This window comes from Triturus cristatus, chromosome 6 (assembly GCF_964204655.1).
Source record: "Triturus cristatus chromosome 6, aTriCri1.1, whole genome shotgun sequence".
NCBI classification, from domain to species: domain Eukaryota; kingdom Metazoa; phylum Chordata; class Amphibia; order Caudata; family Salamandridae; genus Triturus; species Triturus cristatus.
Window position 1 is genome coordinate 743,267,426 of NC_140589.1, and position 19,968 is coordinate 743,287,393.

At 41.9% G+C, this 19,968-nt stretch overlaps 1 protein-coding gene across 1 annotated transcript in view; it reads left to right on the forward strand.

Annotated features, from left to right (window-relative positions):
* The window catches only part of TBC1D32 (TBC1 domain family member 32), an 886,600-nt gene that overhangs the window by 246,020 nt on the left and 620,612 nt on the right, over positions 1 to 19,968 (forward strand). The window contains exon 13 of the mRNA XM_085611276.1: positions 10,417 to 10,554. Within this exon, the coding sequence (XP_085467402.1) occupies positions 10,417 to 10,554 (138 nt within the window). The remainder of the gene's footprint in view (positions 1 to 10,416; positions 10,555 to 19,968) is intronic.

Here is a 19,968-nt window from a genome sequence, read left to right on the forward strand (position 1 = left end):
AGAGAGGGGCTCTACTAACCCAAGAGGACAGGGCACCAACCCGACAATAAGTCAAAAAAGTTTTCCCCTTGGGTAACCTCACAAGTCAGCATTCAATCATTCAATTCAGGGACCAACCAATATCACCCAAAAAAAACCTAAAATATAACTATAACAGCTATTTTTTTCTATAAAAAATGTATTATAAAATGGTTGAAAACAATACATATGGAATTGCCTAATACAAGCATTTTTAACATGTAGAAAAAATCAGTTATCATATCACAAATAGATAAAAAGGACAATCAAGAAGACAATAAAATAATTAAAAAACATATATCTGCACAACATTAAAACATAACAGGAGAATATATTAGACAATTAGGGGCTCATTACAATGGCGGGCAGATCGCCACCGCCAGGTGGCGGTGGCGACCGATCTGCCATCGTAACGTGAAATACCCCAGCCATATTACTATGGCAGGGGGAAAGTCCGTCCGCTGCTTTTCTGCCGTTAGCAATCGTTCAGATTGTCCGGCAGAGCGTTCGGCAGGCTCAGAATGGCGGCGGTGACTAGCAGGCTCCGCCGGCACAATTATGATGCCGGCGGTAGCCAGCCTTTCCACACCGTTGAAAGGCATGCAGTGAATGTCTTCCGGGGCCCGTTGTGGGCCCCCCTTGTGTTGGGGGGAGGTGTGGGTGTACTGGGGGGGGGGGGGGGTACCCCCTAGTGCCTGCCACTTGGTGCAGTGAAATGCACAACATGCTCTTTTTCGCATTGCGGCGGTGCTGCCGTCAGCACTCTCCGCCGCAATGCGAAGGGTGCAGAATCTGACCGCAGCAGTGGTGGTCCCATCCAAATTGCATAGGCGGGACCGCGCAGGCATGGCAGTCGGACCCAATCACCGCTACGGTGGGGGGCCGAGCGAATCCGACCGCCATCGCAATGAGCCCCTTAGTTTTGTCATTAAAGGGACACCAATCACAGATAAATCATTAATTGAACCAAACCCTTATTGAAATTAGATTTTTTTGTCCTTATTCTTTAGTTGAATCAAATGTTTAGGTGATCTAGTGTACAGGTTTTCAGAGCATCAATGCGTTTTGTTGGATTCATTAATTTCTCAACCATCTTCCTCAGGAAAGAAACTATATCTCCCACCAACGTTATGCTTATATCTTTGTGTATAGACTTTTATCCAACAATTTGGGAATAATCCTCGACTCCTTAAACCAATTAATGCTGGTCAAAATCTCTAAACGTTGTACCACAGGTTCTGCCCGACCAATACCTGGAATTTTATCTAAGAATAGGCACATGCAAAGTGCTTAAAATGGGATTGTAAGCCTCCACTTCTTGCTGGTTTTTAGGCTTATGCCGCCATCAAATTTTACAGGTCCCAATAGCCTCTCAGTCGTGCTTCTGGTAGGGGATAGAGCCTCCACATGTCACTGGATTGAATGATTGAAAGTTGGCTTGTGAGGTTACCCAAGGGGAAAACTTTTTAGTCTTACCTCGTACTTAGCCTGATCTTCTGGTACAACTTCAAATCATCTCCAATCTTACCTGATAAATGAATAAATGAAAAATATTTGGTATAGCGCAAAACGGCTTCTAAAATAAGTGTCTCGGCGCTGACAGAAACGGTAGAAAAGCTGTAGAGTGCTGCTAGATTTTAAAAAGCCACGTTTTCAAGTATTTCTTAAAGGCTAAGACATCTAAAATGGAACGTAAGGAGAATGGGAGCCTGTTCCAGGCCTGGGCCCCCAAAAACCCAAAGGATCTGACGCCCATCCGGGCTAGACGTACTTTAGGAGTGCGCGCGCGGTTTGAGGAGGAGGATCTTAGGAATCGAGCAGGGATTTAACGCTTAACTTGTTTAGTAAGGTGTAAGGTTGCAAGGCTTGAAAAAAAAAAAAACAACTAGAGCTTTGAATTTGATCCTCTCCTTCAGTCTCAACCAGTAAAGTGACGTAAGGAGGGGGGACATCGGCGACCTTGGTTGCGGTTGGAGAATCACCCTGGCTACGGTGTTCTGTACCACTTGTAAGCGCTGTATAAGATAGCCTGGAAGAACCAAATACAAGGCATTTGCGTAGTCCAGCCATGATGTCACCAAGGCCTGGACTACAATTTTCCTGGACTCGATTGTCAAGAGAGGAAGATATTTTCTCAATGAGCGCAGAATGCCAACGCAGGTGCCAACCAGAGCCTGGACTTGAGACTTCATGGACAAGGTGTTATCCAGCAAAACTCCAAGGTTTCTTAAGACTGATTCCTCAGAGTGAGCCGGCGAGTATTCTTCAGGCCACCAGGCGTTCCAGTTACCCGGTTGGCCTAAGAAAACAATCTCGGACTTATCCGAGTTGCATTCGAGTTGGTTCGCCTTCAGCCACTGGAAAACCTTTGAAAGGCAAGTCCTTATACTTGCCCTGTCAAAATCTTCTGATTTTCCGCAAGTGAAAAGCAACTGCGTATCGTCTGCGTAAGATACGATCGTAGCACCATTTGCTTCTGCTATATATGCCGGGGGGGACAGGTACAGATTAAAAAGAGTAGGGCTGAGAATAGAACCCTGGGGAACTCCGACCCTTATTCCTGGCATAGAGGTTGAAAATGTGGGAGCCATATTTCCTGGGCTCTGTCCTGCAGGGAAAACTACAGCTTAAAGGTTTTTTATGTTGCCAGGCTATTTCCTCCTGACCTGGGGTGCAAACTTGCAGACACCAGCCCTCCACATGTTTATCTGATTTGTATACTAGCATTGACTACTGAGAACCATCACTGCTACCTCGCGGAAGCCAAACCGAGAATCAGAAGAGTTTGAGTATGTCCAGCCAATGACACTCTGGGGAGGCTTGAGTAATCACTTGTAGATTGATGTTTCAGATCGTGGTTCGTGGTCGCTTATAGGTATAGGTGTCACAGGTAACTGTCTCTGGTAACGGCAGGTACTTTAGGTCACTTCTAGCTGCAGAAGACTCAAATGTGTCATCACAAAAACCGTCACACCTCCTGACTTAAAGTTAAGTCGGCAAGGCTTATGAGATCTACTGCAAACTCAGATCTGCATCGGTTACACTCCCTGTGGCAGTTTGCGAGTTCTGTTTCAGCTCTATCGATCCTATAAGAGTTCCCGTCTCATACACAGAGACACACATGTCTGTCCCTGCAAAGAGCCAGCCACTGTTTGGATATTTTCTTAGCCTAAGAAAAATCCATATGCCATTTAGCTCCTTTATTGTGCACAAATATGCAAGCCTCTACTTTTTAGAATAGGAGTAAATTCTGTATTGCAATCAAAACACTTCACAGTCAAGTGATATATAAAAACAGCGGAACTCAATACACCAAGTGTTATTATTAATAGGACCAATGCATTCATAAATATCCCATTAAGCAAAAAATAAACCAGGTCATACAATAAGAACTGATTCCAAAGAGAAACAAATACATTTTTTAAAATGTCAATGATTATTATAGCAAGATATTGCACATATTACATATTAAAGTGCCAACATGCATAAATGGTTAATCCATAGCTCAATAACAATGATAAAGTGCATCAATTATGTCAGACCCAGGGTTATTTTTAAAAGAAAGATTCCACAAATGCTATAACAAGATATAGCACCTAATTTTTGTTAAAGTTGCCAACGTGTCATTGGTTACAATTTCATAATTCCATGACACTAGTAAAGTGCAATAGGTATATCCGTCCCGAAATATGTATGGTAGGTTCAGTTTGTACTACTAGGTGTCTGACTGAATTTAGTACATCTCAAACCGACCGTGCCAAACACTTTTCAGCTGCATTTAAAAATGTAATTAACTGACATAACAACGGAATAGACTCACCAGATAAGGACCTCACAAGTGCCTGATGTGCTGATCTAAAGCCAATCTTCAAAAATAGATGTTTTAAATAAAAACGCTGAATTGTAATCAATTTAGGACACACACATACTATATGGACTAATGATTCTTGTGGCCATCCACATAATCTGCAGTTAGTATCCACCCATTGCTCAATCCAGGGCTGCATACACTCTTTTGTTAGATTTATTCCCATTCGTAGATTTAAAAAACGATTTTTTACATTAGCAGAGAAATATGCCATCAAATAGGGCTGAATTCGTAACAATTGATATTAATTTATCACATACCAAGCATTCTTTTTCCCTGCTAATGAGGTTTTATCCAACTTAAGAGATTCAATTTTAATTTGTTTTTTATTGAGTAACTTATAATTGGACTGTGCCAATTTCTGAAGGGCTACTTGCAGGCCAATATCCCTTAAGCCTGTTAAAATATGGGATCTCCATTTTACAGTATGGATAGACTAATATCAATCCAGCAATAATTCCCCAGGCAGGCAGGGGCAGCAGAAAACATATAGTACCTACATTTCAAAAATACTCCGGCTGACATTAAACTCTGCCTTTGGAGACCGAACTCTAATCTAATTCTTGCTTGCCCTACTGATCTCGGGATCCCAAAAGTTGATTTAAGAGCCTTAACCAGCAATAAATCTAAAAGTTTTACATCTTTCCCCCTGGTAATGGGAGAACCATATAAAAGAGTTGGTTCTAGCTTAGCTTTCATGACTTTAAGAAAATAATCTTAAAATTGACAATTCAACAATTTTTTAAAACTTTTAAAAGCATGAATTAAAACCACAGTTTTTGCCCTTAGAAATTTAAAAGAAACTGTTATTAAACACCACCCCTAAATATCTATGTTTTAACAACATCAATTGGTCCTGTTCCGGCTCTCAATGTATTAAACTTTTTTTGTTTGGTAAGTCCTATTTTCATGATTTTTGTCTTTTTAATTCAAGGCCATTCAAGTCTATATAGTCATCAAAAGCATTTATAAGTCATTGGAGGCCGATAGGTGTGTGGCTCAGAAGGATAGTATCATCTGCATGTTGGAGGTAGCCAATTTGCACTTCCCCCAACCTTGGCACGTGGGCATTTACAGAGTCTAAATGCTGAGCAAGATCTGCTAAAAATAAGTTAAAAAGACAAGGAGCAAGGACACACCTCTGCTTTAGGCCATTATATGTACTATTTTTCTTTGTTAATGATCTACCATCACCCAACTTAACTTGGACCCAGGTATCCATATACAAAAGAATAATGGCCCTCAACAATTTGCCTGGGATTCCCCAGCCTAGTAACTTTTTCCATAACCGATTTCGTGGCACTGAGTCGAATGCTGCCTTTATATCGATAAAGGCTATAAATATTTTGTTTTTTTGAGACTTCTTAGAAATATATTGGTTTGGTAATTTTTTTCTTGGTGCCGGCTGACCCGTGACTCATATACTGTCTTAAAAGCATTCCCTGATTTCTAGTATGTGGATCTCTGTGAGCCTATAGAAACCCCTTGTATGTCTAATAGTCCCACACTCAGGCAACCCAGAGAAACAGTTCTTGGTCAAGCCTTGGCATTGATATTTCTTGTATCCCAGGTTGTGATACTGAGGTCCAAAAGACATGCACCCAAACTAGTGTTTTCACCTTATGTTGCTTTTTAAGTTTCCCAGTTGCACTGAACCCAGTTTATTACCAGTGGGCACCCCACGCCTTAGACAACCTACATATGCCCCACAGTCGGGAGGCCCAAAAGAATACACATGGGAGTTAATCTGTGCCAGGAAAATGTTCCTGAATGAGGTAGGACCATGTTTTGGAAAAAAAATGATAAATGTCTGGCAAATGTCTCGATCAGAGTGTTTTACTTGCCAGCCTGCCAGAATAAGTCGTACAGAATTAGAAAATATATAGTTTTCATACTTCCCATATAGTACTGAGTTCGAGATGTCATCAAATGAATAGTGGACCATAAAACATAATTTTCCCATAAGTTAGTGATCTGTGCTGATATTAAACAATTAGTTGTGCGGACTACATTCTCTAAGAAAACACACCCATATTTGCTTTTGCCGGACACTTAACTTTCAGGTCACCATTTCATAGGTTAGTGTGACAGGACTGATGTTTGCCCAGTTGAGAAAAGCAAGAAAATATTGAGAAAATGTATTAGAAAATGAAACTATCTCTGCATTTTTCATTATAACTACAGACAACAAAGAGAGAAGTTGGGCTGGTACCCTGACATACTCATTGCTTTCTGCCAGAGTCACGGCCCTGTTAGCGTGTTCGCTTTCGGCCTCCCTGCCGAGAGAAACCAGCCACCGATGATTGGCGATACGATGGTGGGTTGTAAGACTGGCGATACTGAGATTGGTATTGTTGATATTGGTGAGCTCTCTCATATCCTCCCCATGTAGGTGGTGAAACCTCACCCTCTGGCACCCCTGAAAGGTACTCTTCTATATTGCAGAGCTCCCAAAGACTTTGCAGTGTCTGTATCATTCCTAATCGCCAAAAGCTTCGTCAATATGCTTTCCGAAAAGCGTCTCTCCATCAAAAGCCATATCAAGAACCTTTGTTTATACTTCAGGTCTGAAGGTAGTCACTTTCAGCCACCCCTGGCGTCGAAGTACAGGAGCTCCAGCCAATTGTCTAAAACTTGTATTGGCTATGTCTAGGGCACAATCAATTGTCTCTGAAGTAGCACGCTCACCCTCCAATAGGATTTTTCGGGCATCCTGTCTGTTTTCCTCCGTGATGAGGTCTATCAGTCATAGCGGCCGATAATGGCTAAAGCATTTGCTGCACGGATTGTTGCAGCTGCCATAGAAAAAAACTTCTTTCCCAGAAAGTCCATCCGACGTCACTCTTTGTCTGGGGGTGTAGTAATCGTAGACGCCGGATTCTTTGAGCGTCTCTGTGCTGCCTGGGAGATGACAGAATCTGGCTTCGGATGTCCAATAAGGCAAGATGGCGAGTCCTCCGGAACCCTACATTTATTTTCTACGCAAGGTAGTACCAGCGGTATGGATGCCAGTGTCTTTATAATCTTTACACCCTCTTGCACTATATGGTCAATAATAGGAATTGAACGTACCACCTTCCTTGATTCCTCTTTAAAATCGTACAGAAAACGTTTTGTTTGTTTTACAGTAATGGGCAAGTGGAACCTGTCGGCTGCCCTCTGCATCAAATTGTGAAATCCCCCGATATTTTCTGGAGGAGAGTCTGAAGGCAAATGCAGAGGAGGGGATGGTGTTGGAATCACATAATCATCCCAAGGATCAGGAATGAATGCTGGATCAGGTAATTCACCCTCTTCTACCTTATCTTCCGAAGAGGAAGTGTTCTGATCTCCAGGGTCAGCTGGAACTGAGCCCGTTGCATCCTCATCGACGGGGGCGTCGATGGTGCAGAAATTATAATCTAAAGAATTTCCTTCGTCGGCGGTCTTTTCTTCAACGGTGCCGTCGTCGACTATAATGCCATCTCGGGTGTCGTCAACTCCAGCCAGCCAATTGTCTAAAACTTGTATTGGCTATGTCTAGGGCACAATCAATTGTCTCTGAAGTAGCACGCTCACCCTTCAATAGGATTTTTCGGGCATCCTGTCTGTTTTCCTCCGTGATGAGGTCTATCAGTCATAGCGGCCGATAATGGCTAAAGCATTTGCTGCACGAATTGTTGCAGCTGCCATAGATAAAAACTTATTTCCCAGAAAGTCCATCCGACCTCACTCTTTGTCTGGGGGTGTAGTAATCGTAGACGCCGGGTTCTTTGAGCGTCTCTGTGCTGCCTGGGAGATGACAGAATCTGGCTTCGGATGTCCAATAAGGCAAGATGGCGAGTCCTCCGGAACCCTACATTTATTTTCTACGCACGGTAGTACCAGCGGTATGGATGCCAGTGTCTTTATAATCTTTACACCCTCTTGCACTATATGGTCAATAATAGGAATTGAACGTACCACCTTCCTTGATTCCTCTTTAAAATCGTACAGAAAACGTTTTGTCTGTTTTACAGTAATGGGCAAGTGGAACCTGTCGGCTGCCCTCTGCATCAAATTGTGAAATCCCCCGATATTTTCTGGAGGAGAGTCTGAAGGCAAATGCAGAGGAGGGGATGGTGTTGGAATCACATAATCATCCCAAGGATCAGGAATGAATGCTGGATCAGGTAATTCACCCTCTTCTACCTTATCTTCCGAAGAGGAAGTGTTCTGATCTCCAGGGTCAGCTGGAACTGAGCCCGTTGCATCCTCATCGACGGGGGCGTCGATGGTGCAGAAATTATAATCTAAAGAATTTCCTTCGTCGGCGGTCTTTTCTTCAACGGTGCCGTCGTCGACTATAATGCCATCTCGGGTGTCATCGTCAACTGTGTCTTCGTCGGCAGTGTCTTCATCGACGCTGTCGTTTTCGACTGTGTCGTCATCGATGGTGACTTCATAGACGGTGTTGTCGATGGTGACTTGGACGGTGTCTCTGCCCTCAACGATGGGACATCGGTAGATATCAACGACAAAGGTCTCGTCAATATAGATATCTTAGTAGATGGAATAGGGGACTGGATCATCCTCGTCAACGAGAAAGAAATTGTCGTCGTCCGCTGTTTTTTAAAATCTGTTTTCTACTCACAGTATCAGAAGAGGAAGATCTCTGACGCGCTTTTTCTTTCTTGACAGGCGTCGAGGCAGACAGCATTGGTTCAGAGGAATGTTTGGACATTCTCTCCTTGCTTACAGGCTTTTTTTGGGAAGATTTAAAATGTTTTCTTCCCTCACCTGAGGATCTTCCCTGGGATCTAGCCCTCTTGTGAGATGTTGAACGCCAACTCTTCTTCGTCATCAGAATAACAAGATTGTGTTTTTGTGGTTTGAATCCACAAAAGTAGTCTCCCCTCTCTGTCTTTGAGGGTTGTATTAGAGAAGGTGCGACAGATCTTACAGTCCTTCACCCCATGTCTGCGATAAAGGCAATAAATACATTCTTTATGTGGCTCATCCACATGGACCCTCTTCTTCCCACAGGTCTTGCAAGGGCGGAAGAGGCCTTTCATGTCTGACATGTCAAAGTTAGCTGAATAGAAGGAAAAACGGAGTAGCACTCGGGGAGACTCCCTTCCACACGACATGCAGTGAAAATCTGAAGAGAACTTGCCTCTGCTGGGAGGGTTCTAGCAGCTGATTAGCTGAAGCCAACATTTGGTCCTTTTTTTAAAAGGACATAGGCTACTAATGGATGGCCTTGGACCCTTTTTTAGCCTATTTATTATTTATGGCACTGCTTGTGTATTTTACCGTGGGACTACCATCTCGACAATGGGGAATGATTCAGGCATGTGTATCTATGAAAGGTACCAATACTGGACAACCGTAGTTACAGGTAAGTAACTTGTTTTCTTCTTTTACTTTTGTTCTGCCTCAGTAATGAATACACAGTTCTTATTAGCGCAACCCTTTCTCACTAGGTAGAGGCCCTCTCCCCCTTGTCTGGTGGCAGGCTCCAGATGGTGCGACTTGGGACTCGTGTTTCTTTTTGTAAGATATAAGTACTGAAACCACTTTTTCTGTTTTTTACTGTTTAGCTGCCGCCGCCTGGAAAATTCTACTGTGGGCGTGTTCTTCCCCAGCTATGAAACGTACATAATGCATCTTTATGCTTGTTGACTTCAGTCCTCTCTGTAGCACTCCTAGCGACTGCACAGATGGGGCTCTACTCTGAGTGCACATAATAAACAGTTATTGGTTTGTATTCTGACTGACTCTTCATTTGGTACGGAAGGCCGAGAGGTGGTCATGCAGTGACCCAGGTGGCCCTAAACGGGTCACTTCCTTCAAATGGTATACCTGAAGCCAATTGTGGATGTAGAGAAGTACTAACAATAGTCAATTTTAGGGAGAAAGCACAGTGACTGGGGACCTGATAAACAGGATCACAGTCAGACAAGTCAAAAACACACTGACACCAGGCAAAACGTAGGGGTAACCATGCTAGAAGGATCCTACCTTCCTACAGTGACGATCACCTAAAAGGAATCCCAACGCTCAAGACACTAGTGATATCGTATGTAGTTTTAAGTGCTTATAGTCTTGCTTTGAGGCTGACGTTTAGAGCTGTGCTGGCCTTGAGGGTTTTGATGCCAATTGCGCCTTTTATTGTAAATGCTCCTGATGTAAGAACTGGGAGAAGAAAGCACTCCGCAGGTAACGATGTGCAGAAGAATGCTTCATTCACTTCAAATTTACGACTCTTTAATCTGGTATTAGATTTCCTCTCACAATCAAAGACTCCGTCAATACCAAGAAGCACAACCAAAGTAAGAAAAACCTCAATTCTAAGTTTACTATTTAATATTTTTACTTTGTCTTTTAGGTTGGATATTCCATGCTTGTGTAATCTCAGATCTTATAACATTCAGTGCATGATTGCTGCATATACTTGGATACGTGCTGGAATAAGATCCCCACCAAATCATGCATCATTATTATTTAGCACAATTTTAGTAAAGATTTAAATTATAACCAACATTGTTTTTATTTTTTCCCCACATAAGGCAATAAGCAGAAAACCCACTACTCTGGAAAGGAATTGCAATATATTTATTTTGTACATTCACTATGCCTTCTGGGAAGAATGCTGATATATACCCATGGCAGAAAATTGTTCCCCATAAAGCTGAAAAATAAAAAAGGTAATGTGGGATGTTTGTGGAAATTTGTCATGTACACAGTTTTTTAAAATTAAATACAATAGTCATGTTTTCCTTAACAAACAGTGAAAGTTTAAATAGGAATTCTTTTTTTGTAAATAGTGAAGAAGTATGTGTATATGGTTATTATTAAAGTTGTATTTTGTGCTTCTTCAAATATATGCATGGATATTATTTTTTTACGGCTGACCCGGCAGTGCTTCTGGTTTCTTTTTTTTAATGTACTCATAGGTAGGTATATTCACCTAAAACCAGTTTTCACATCTTGTGGCTCCCAAATCTCTTGCAGTCTGCATTGACTTTCTGTTCCCCCATTTCATCAATTGTGGTGCATAAATAAGGCTCTTTTTAAACTATGGGCATCACATGACCTTCAAGCAGTTGAGTTTGTATAAATTGTCCATCATGAGGTCTTCATTTAAATTCTTAAACATAGACTATTTTCTCCAATGTATGCTGCCTCAGAAAACCTTTTTTCTTCTTCTAAAGAAACTGCTCTTTCCCCAAAAACATTTTTAAAGCAATACATATCTAAAGGTAGCATTTTTGTCTTCTCTAAAATGAAATTGTGCTGGATTAAGATAAGCATCTAGGCTGATCCAGCCTTTTTAGTTCTACTTCTTATAAAAGGCAGAAATAGGAATATGTAGATAATAGACCTCAGTGAAGAGAAATGTGTAATCTTGTGCCGTTGTACCATAATACAGTGATAGCAAGCCTTCATTTAAATGTTGTGCTTTAAAAAGCAGGGATCCGTGAACACTAGACTTAGCCTTTTCTGCATTTTAATTTCTCAGTGTATATAGTGTTAATGTGCATCAGAGTTTTACGCATCTGTCACTTTTCAAAACACTTTTTGGGGAAGTAATGTGCTTTTTTGTACTTTTCATTTCACCAGACAACCTTAGTTGCATTTTTCAATCACTGTGCACGCTAAATGTTCCTCTTATGTTGAGAAACAATAGATGGGGCAGGGTGCAGCAACATGCTTTATTTATTTCTTGGCAATTACACTTTTGAGGACTGTTATATCTTTATTTGTGATTAGATATTGATTTTGTGATGTAAAGGAAAAACCGTGAAAGAGAAGTTTAAAGGAAACAGTTTACTGCAGAGCGATAGTCCATTATCTCCATTATTTATACTGCAGAACGATGCATAGAAGGCATTGTTGTTCTTATATCTTAAACAGGCATACATTTTATAACCAAGTTCTTAAAGAATTACATTATAGTTCTTCCATTACTGAAACAAACCACCATAGAAATTCTAAGGATAGTATAACCACAACTTGCCTGGCCTAAAAGCTAAAAGCAGATGTTTTTAAAAGAATGAGATCTCAAATGTGATGCATCTTATGTGGCAAATGCAAAAACAGTTGATGGACAGAATGCAGAACAATGTCATACATTAACCCCAGTACAGAGATCTGTGCCTAAATCCATCGGTTTTTTTGCTCACCATGCCATTCCAGTTTGAACCCAGCCATATGCAAATCAGTCTTGACCCTGTGCCTCATGGGAAGAGTCCAGCCCGAACTGCCAAGCCAGGTCCTCCCTGGACTGGAAATAAGCATGGGTTCAAATTGGAACGGCATGGTGAGCAAAAATACGATGGATTTAGGCCCAGATCTCTGTACTGAGGTGAATGTATGACATTGTTCTGCATTCTGTCCCATCAACTGTTGTTTTTGCATTTGTCACCCCGAGTGGAAAGGGTATGCCCAGATGTGGGTCCCGTGCTCTCCATGCCACTGGAATCAAGCTATCCTGGCTGAAGAGGGGTGAAACCCCGAAACCGGTCCTAGGATGATTGTTTCCAGTCCAGGGAGGACCTGGCTTGGCAGTTTGGGCTGGATTGTTCCCATGAGGCACAGGGTCAAGACTGATTTACATATGGCTGGGTTCAAACTGGAACGGCATGGTGAGCAGAAAAACAATGGATTTAGGCCCAGATCTCTGTATTGGGGTGAATGTTTGACATTGTTCTGCATTCTGTCCATCAACTGTTGTTTTTGCATCTTATGTGGGGCCACAGAATCAATGTAAAATGTTGAATATATATGTTCTAGTGGCATCTCATGTAACTGGATGCTGGTTCCCTGTTTCATCTCTTTAAGGATAGTCAATTCTCCTTGAGCTTGAATCAGTAACCAAATAGACTGTCTACTCCTATAGGAGCTCTCTCTTGTATCTATTTTTCATCATCCTTTCAGCCGTAGATACGTTCATCACCTTTTCTTCTATCTGTCTATATTTCTGCACAGTTCTGTATTCCTTGTGGTGAAATCTTCCATGTAAGCTCAAACCTTTTGTGAAAAACATTGATGGGGCTTCCTCTAGCTTTATTAATGTTTTCCCATCTTCTGGGTGCATATTCATGTGACCCTTTTTTGTTGGGATTTTGTGGGTAAGTTACCACCTACTCCATATTGGATTGCCTTTTGTCTAAATATTCTTAATGATTGAATTGAGTGATTCATGTGATCTTATTTGATTTTGACCTCGCCTCCAGACCCATACTTGCTTTAATATTAGAGTTTACCTGATGGTCCTCTGTTGTTCCCTTAGCGCCTGCAACAGTATGTGCATCTGCCTCTTTCTCAGTTGAAGTTTGGTTGAGTCGATCTTTGGGGTTAGAGAGGTGTAGCATTCTATGCTGTTCCTTCCTTCTGATTCTGACTAATTACTTATCTAAGTAAAATCTGAAAGGGGGATATGGAATATAAAATTAGTATACTGGGCCACACAGCATTTAAATCACATTTATACACTCCTGTACTCTGAACCCTCCCGCCACAATGGCTATGCTGTGCTTTGAAGGAAAAGCTGTATCGGGGGCTTTGGCACAGTTGTAGGCCCAAAAGAATCCCACAGTCTGTTCAAGCTGGATCGTGGGAGTGTCTTTCCCTCATCTTTCTGTAAACTAGATGAACTGACTTATTTTTCGTGTTTTGCAGATACTGAAGTTTTTTCAGTCTTTGTTTTACAGAGTCTTATTTCCTTGATACCATTTTGGATGTTTGTTTCTCAATCAATCAGTCAGGATTTATAAAGTGCGGCTAATCACCCAATAGGGTGTCCAGGCACTTGCAGGTCTCAGGAGTTTATTCAAACAGCTAGGTCTAGAGGACCATTCGGAATCCGGAAGTGAAGTGATGCTCCAGAGTTGCTTGGGGAGGCTGTTCCAGGTCTTTGCTAGGGTGTGAGAGAAGGAACGTCCTTCACTACTGCCTCTAAAAATACGGGAAATATGGGCAAGTGAGAGGGAGGCAGAGCGTAGTTTTCTCAACGGTTGGTGGAAGTTCAGGCGGTGGTTAAGGTAGACTGGTAATTGGTTGTGTAGAGCCTTGTCTGCGTGGGTTGGTAGCTTTAATTGGACTCTCTTCTGTACGGGGAGCTAGGATTCAAGTCTGGATCAAATGGAATTTATCATGTGATTGCATGGCCTGCCAAGTTAGCTAGAGCAAAGAAAGCTTATGGTTAGGCCTTGCATTGCTGAATCCATCAATTCCACAGAAGACTTTTGCCAGATTTACAAGTAAGTAGTCTAACAACCCGTCTTTAGATCTCTACAGTAAGTTTCTCTCTGTCTTCAGCGATACGATAGAAACAATTTGAGCCCACCCACACTCTACACTACGCATCCTACTGAGCTGTACACTATCTCCTGCCACCCACCTTCCACTGCACAGGAGTTGGCAGTGACCTTTGAATCAGACGCAGACAATATCCTGGGCACATTCAATAAATCTTCCCCTGCTTGGGGCATTGGTAATATGAAATACATCAACCCTGGACTTCTTGCACTTCTATTGATCATCACTAGACTAATCACTGCCTCCCTGTCCTGAGAAACCATTGTCAAGGCCCTCAAACATGCCTTTAGGGCATCCATATTAAAGAAACCAGTTGCTGATCCTGATGACCCAGTAAACTACAGACCCATATCCAGTCTTAATGTATTGCAAACAGACTCAAAACTGTTGTCGCCTGCCAGTTATTTGCCTTTTTTGAGCCACTCACCTGTTAAGCAACTTACTCTCTGGCTTCAGCCCCAGAGGGACATGGAGACCACCCAACTAAACATCATGAAAGACCCTCTCAACTAACATGTCCAGGGACATTCTTGCACAATTATCTTGCTTCAACTCGCAGCAGCTTCAGCACCATCAATCATCAAGTATTCCTCAAAAGACTGTTGCATCAGCTGCCTCCAGTAGAAAAGTACTGGCCCGGCTCACTTCCTTCTTGTAGACTTACACACACTAGGTTCAGAGAGGCCCTGTTCTATTTATGCACACAACACTACTCTACCTTGAGCCCAAAGAAGTACCGGACAATCTTCACAATCTGGGCCTTTGCCAAGTACACAGATGCAGAACAATTGACCATGTCTTAATGATGACTAGATAGAAATCCTTCCGGATCCATTCATACCAGTTCTCTTCATTCTTCTCAGCGAAAATAGGTTCAACTTTAACCATTGTAGACAAAGTGTACAAAATCGGTGTACTTTTTGACAGGGGTCTTTCCTTTGGCCATCGGAAAAGCTTGGACAGTGAAATGGTGTTCTACCACCTTTGTTTTTTAAAAAGGTTTTCTGCAGCACAAATGATTTGTGTTGTGGATGCAAATAGCCTGATTATAATCTAATACACATTTTGTAGTCATGCCCGTGATTGCAAGAATATTGATAGGGGGTGCTACAAGTACTACTCATTACTGCTGCCCGTTTCAGTCATCAGTAAGCTTGCCATATTGCATGATTTCCCTGACTCAGAAACCATCTTCTTTCATTGGAAGAGGTGGATGGCCATGGCGTTCACAGCAAAAATCTGTTTTTAGACATTGCAGCACATCTGAAATTCCCACTGAGACTGAATGACTGACAGAACTTCTCTGACTAGCTGCACATTAAAGCATCACATACAGAATGTTGGATCAATCTTCACTATTCAAACGCATCTGGGGTCCTTCCCTGGACTGTTGTGCATTATTACCTCTCTGCTGATGCGCTCACATCATTGCCTGCCCTATTACGACATATATAAAATCAGGATATACCCCTCCCTCCACAGTGAGCCTCACTTTGGCTCTCAAACAGCACCTATCAGGCAGGCCTGGCTCCCAGGAGATCCCAGCAGATGCAAGACGTCATCTACGTGGGTACTTGCATGATACAGCTCATGTGTATTCCTCCCTCACTTTTCTGTCAGTTATTTTCCTTCCCCATGATGCAGAGTGTTCAGTATAGTTCTAATTGTTATGGAGCTGCTGATCTTGTATCATGACTCATCATATGTTATTCATTTTGAATGTTGTTTATGATGGTTCATCTATTGTCATGGTCTCAACTGCTGATGTATTCTCATAATTTGTTCTGGAGATGATCCATTGCTTGCAGAAAATGTTAGGTTAAAGAGATTTCTAAAGCGCATCACTGTCTACAGAGGAGGGCTTCCTAGCGCTATTCACAGGTAAGACAACAGCAGTAGAGGGAGGCAGTCTAGGCTAAGGAGGAGAACAACAAGGTCTTTGGTTGCTTCCGAAAACGTCAGTGGTTTTCAGTCTTTCTTAGCGAATACAGCAAAGAGTTCCATAGGATTGAGGCCAGGACGCAAAAGGAATAGCCATCCATTCTGGCTGTTCTTTTGCGGGGTATGGAGGCCAGATTCAAGTCTGCTGAGCGTCAGGCTCTTATAGGGGAATAGAATTACATCAGAGCAGCAAGACTTGGCACTCGTTGTTTATAGAGGATCATGTGGGAGGTGCATAGCTCTTTAAACTTTGTGCGCTTTTCATCAGGAAGCCATTGGACCTTGATTAAGAGCGGAGAGGCTGAAAAGAATTTGGAGAGGGAGAAAAGAAGCCTGGCGGCCACATTTTGAATAACCTGCAGTTTGTTCAAGACTGATATTTTGGTGCCCAGGTAGAGAGTGTTGCAATAGTCGAGGCGAGAAATGCCAAGGGATTGAATAATCAGTTGGCGAACTTGTAGTGTAAAGAATCCCATGATGGATTTAAGGCTTTTTAAGCCAAAGCAGTGGCCTGCTAGTGTTTTAACCTGGGTTTCGATGGAGAGTGAGTCATCCATCCACAAACCAGGGTTTCTAACCACTGACTTAGGTTTAGGAGTCAATCCTAGCACTTCTGGCCACCAATGATCTCCGCATAGGTGGGTGTGTCCATCCAACAAAAGGATCTCAGTCTTGCTGGCATTGAGCTTTTAGCAATTTTCATGCTTCCAGCTTACGAAAGCTATGAGATGGTTATTAAACTTTTCGCTGTCAGTGGCCGACTCGTAGGACGAGGAAATGATTGAGTATCATAAGCATAGGACACCAATGAAATTCCATAGGATTTTGCTACATCAGCCAAAGGTCTGACACAGATAATTAAAAAAAAAGTTGGGCTAAGTGTCGCGCCCTGGGGGACACCATGTGCTAGCACTCTATGGGAGGATGTGAAAGACTGGGCGATTACTTAGAAGGATCGATCCTTTAAAAAGGAGGTAAGCCAAGTGAAAGATTTGCGTCACCCCCCCCCAAAATCACTGAGATGGCATAACAGGACTGCATGGGAGGCTGTATCAAAGGAAGCACTTAGGTCCAGGAGGTTCAGTGACTGGGAATTTCCCATGTCCGCTGTGCTGTGCAAGGTCTCCATTACTGTCAAGAGAGCATTCCTGTGCTGTGTGCTGGCCGAAATCCATTCTGAGAGTGATCTAGTATTTGGTTTTGGTCTATAAAGCTAGTCAGAAGGTTGTTCAGATGCTTCTCCACAACCTTAGATAGGAAAGGTGGTAGGGAGATGGGTGGCATCGACCAAAGACTTTTTAAAGAGAGGAATGACTTTCACATGTTTCCAAGACATTAGAACCACTGCAGTACGTAGAGAAAGTTTAGCTAGTTCCAGGAAAACCAGTATAATACTCTCTTGCCATTTTAAAATGTATTCTGACTTGAGTGGATCATCTGGGGATCCTGATTTACCCTGGTGCATTATGGCAGAGATAGAATCTGTCCCCAGTAGTGCCAGTTGGTCCAGGGTTGCCCCTTGTGCTAGATCGGTCATTCTAACCGGAAAGTCTGACTCTTCTGTAACAACCTTCATTTTAAAATGGGAGTAGATGTCCTTCACCTTATTAACAAAAGGATCAGCTAGATTGCTGCAGAGATTGTTGGAGGCTTCCACCAACCCATAAATCACCCTGATCCTCAGCATAACACACTCTAGTCCTCAGCATAGCCCACACTAGTCCTCAGCATAGTCATTTCACACCTAGACTACTGCAAAAATGTATTTTCTAGCCTACGTATATTTTTCCTCTGTAAACACTGGAGAGTTCAACATTTTTTAGCTTGCCTATTGTTCAGCTTTAAGCTCCATGACCACATCAACCTATACCTACACAGATTCTCTCCATTAGTTACCTGGAACTAAGTGTCCTTCAAAACACAGCAGCTCACCAATCTACTTTGCAAAACATTTCACCTATACCAACCACTCCGAATCCTCCAATCTGCCAACCTAACGTGTTTATACTCTAAAAGATACAGATCACTGCACAAAAGATTTCTGTGCACTAGAAGTGCTTTCACTGCTGGTAGATCTTCACCTTGCTGTCATAAGTCAATTACTTTGCTGATCGCATATAAACCTATTAAGTCATGCCGCAGAGATCACTGGCCGCAGAAGTCATTGAGCAGGCAAGACAAGATGACTCTAACAACCATGCCTTTTCATTTCCTAGAAGAAACTGCTGTTAGCACTGTCTCCCTGCAATCAACTTCCTGGCAAGACTGCTATGACATGTCGCAGACAGAAAAATCAAAGCTGATTCAGAATGACAAAACAATGACATGTATAACCTAAAAAAGATAAGAGGACGCCTTTTATGACAGCAGTTTTCTCCTAACGTTTGAAAGATGAAAAAGCAAAACCATTAACCAGGACTCAATTCAATTCATTTCCAGATCTTTATTCGGCGATCAGAAAAAACAGCCATAAAAGTACAAGCAAAATAGCACATCTAAAACAATTAAAACATTTGATGCACAGTTATAATTATAAAATTAATTTCATTTATTGCGCTATAGCATAATATTTTTCGTCACATTAATAGATTTCAGAATAAATAGAGCAACAATATAACATATCAAAGGATCATATAATGTCGCCAGATATTTCATTGCTACTGTATGTGACCTAATGTTTTGTGCAACAAACAATGGGTTAAGATAAAATCACCTAAAATTCTGATAACATTTACAAAACAATAGAAAGCGCAATGTGCTTTGTTTGCTTCGGTTATCACTGGGGCATAAAACCATATCCGGTGGTCGGAACTTCATGGTTGGTAAGGTAACTAGATGGGGCACAATGCTGCTTCTCATTCTTATTACCACAAAACAATGCTGTGCCTTAGTCACATTTGATAGATAATTGTTTCCTCCCTTCTTCAAATTCAGGGATTTATACATAGGGACTGTTGATTCATTCTGCTCATCCATCGATGGACAGTCCAGTCTATGCTGGAGAAAGGTTTCTTTAATACTTTTTTTTGTAAGTGACGATACTTTTGTAGGATCCGACCAAATAGATATCTTAAACAGCCTTACAAGGGCGGAATTAATATACAGTAGCCAGGGAATACTTAAAACATCATTCAGGTTTAGACAAACTAAAATAATTGATCTAGTAAAAGCGGTTTCTTCCTTTCCTCATAGTGAAGCCCACAATAACAACCAGGACTCATAGAACGGTATGAACGTGCCATCCGCTATGAAAACCTAGCAAAGAAGTGGGAATCCACAATTAGATGTAGAACTACAGCAGAAAACTGTGATGTGGAGACTAAATGTCAACATATCCAGAATCCAACTAAAAGGGTAATTACTTCTTGATCTGTTGTTGGACATTCAGTTTTACCAGCACTCTTCCTGCAAGCCATCTTCTCTAGAAGTCCAAGATGAGATTTATTCTTATCATACTGAATTAACTTTACCTAACCGGCTTTTCCATCTGATCACAACACAGTAGATTTTTGTGCAAACTGCATATGCAATTCATGATGGTGGGACCGGCCCCTCTTTACAGCCTTTTACCCCCAAACTTGGCAGCCTCCAGATACCAGAAATCTGCCCATTAAACACTGCACTTGAAATGCTGTAAGATTTTGAAAGAAGCAACATGATCTTTCTCTGAGATCTGTTAGAATTCTTCCTATGTTTTCAACTAGAACAAATTATGCATTTGTTGTCAAGAGACATATATTTACCCGAGAATGTGTTAGGAAGTGAAAGCGTTCCTGTCTTCTGTATTCTCATTATGAGAATGTGTCCTTATCAGATACATGTTTTCACCATTTTAGTGACTAAAGTTTTTTTCAGAG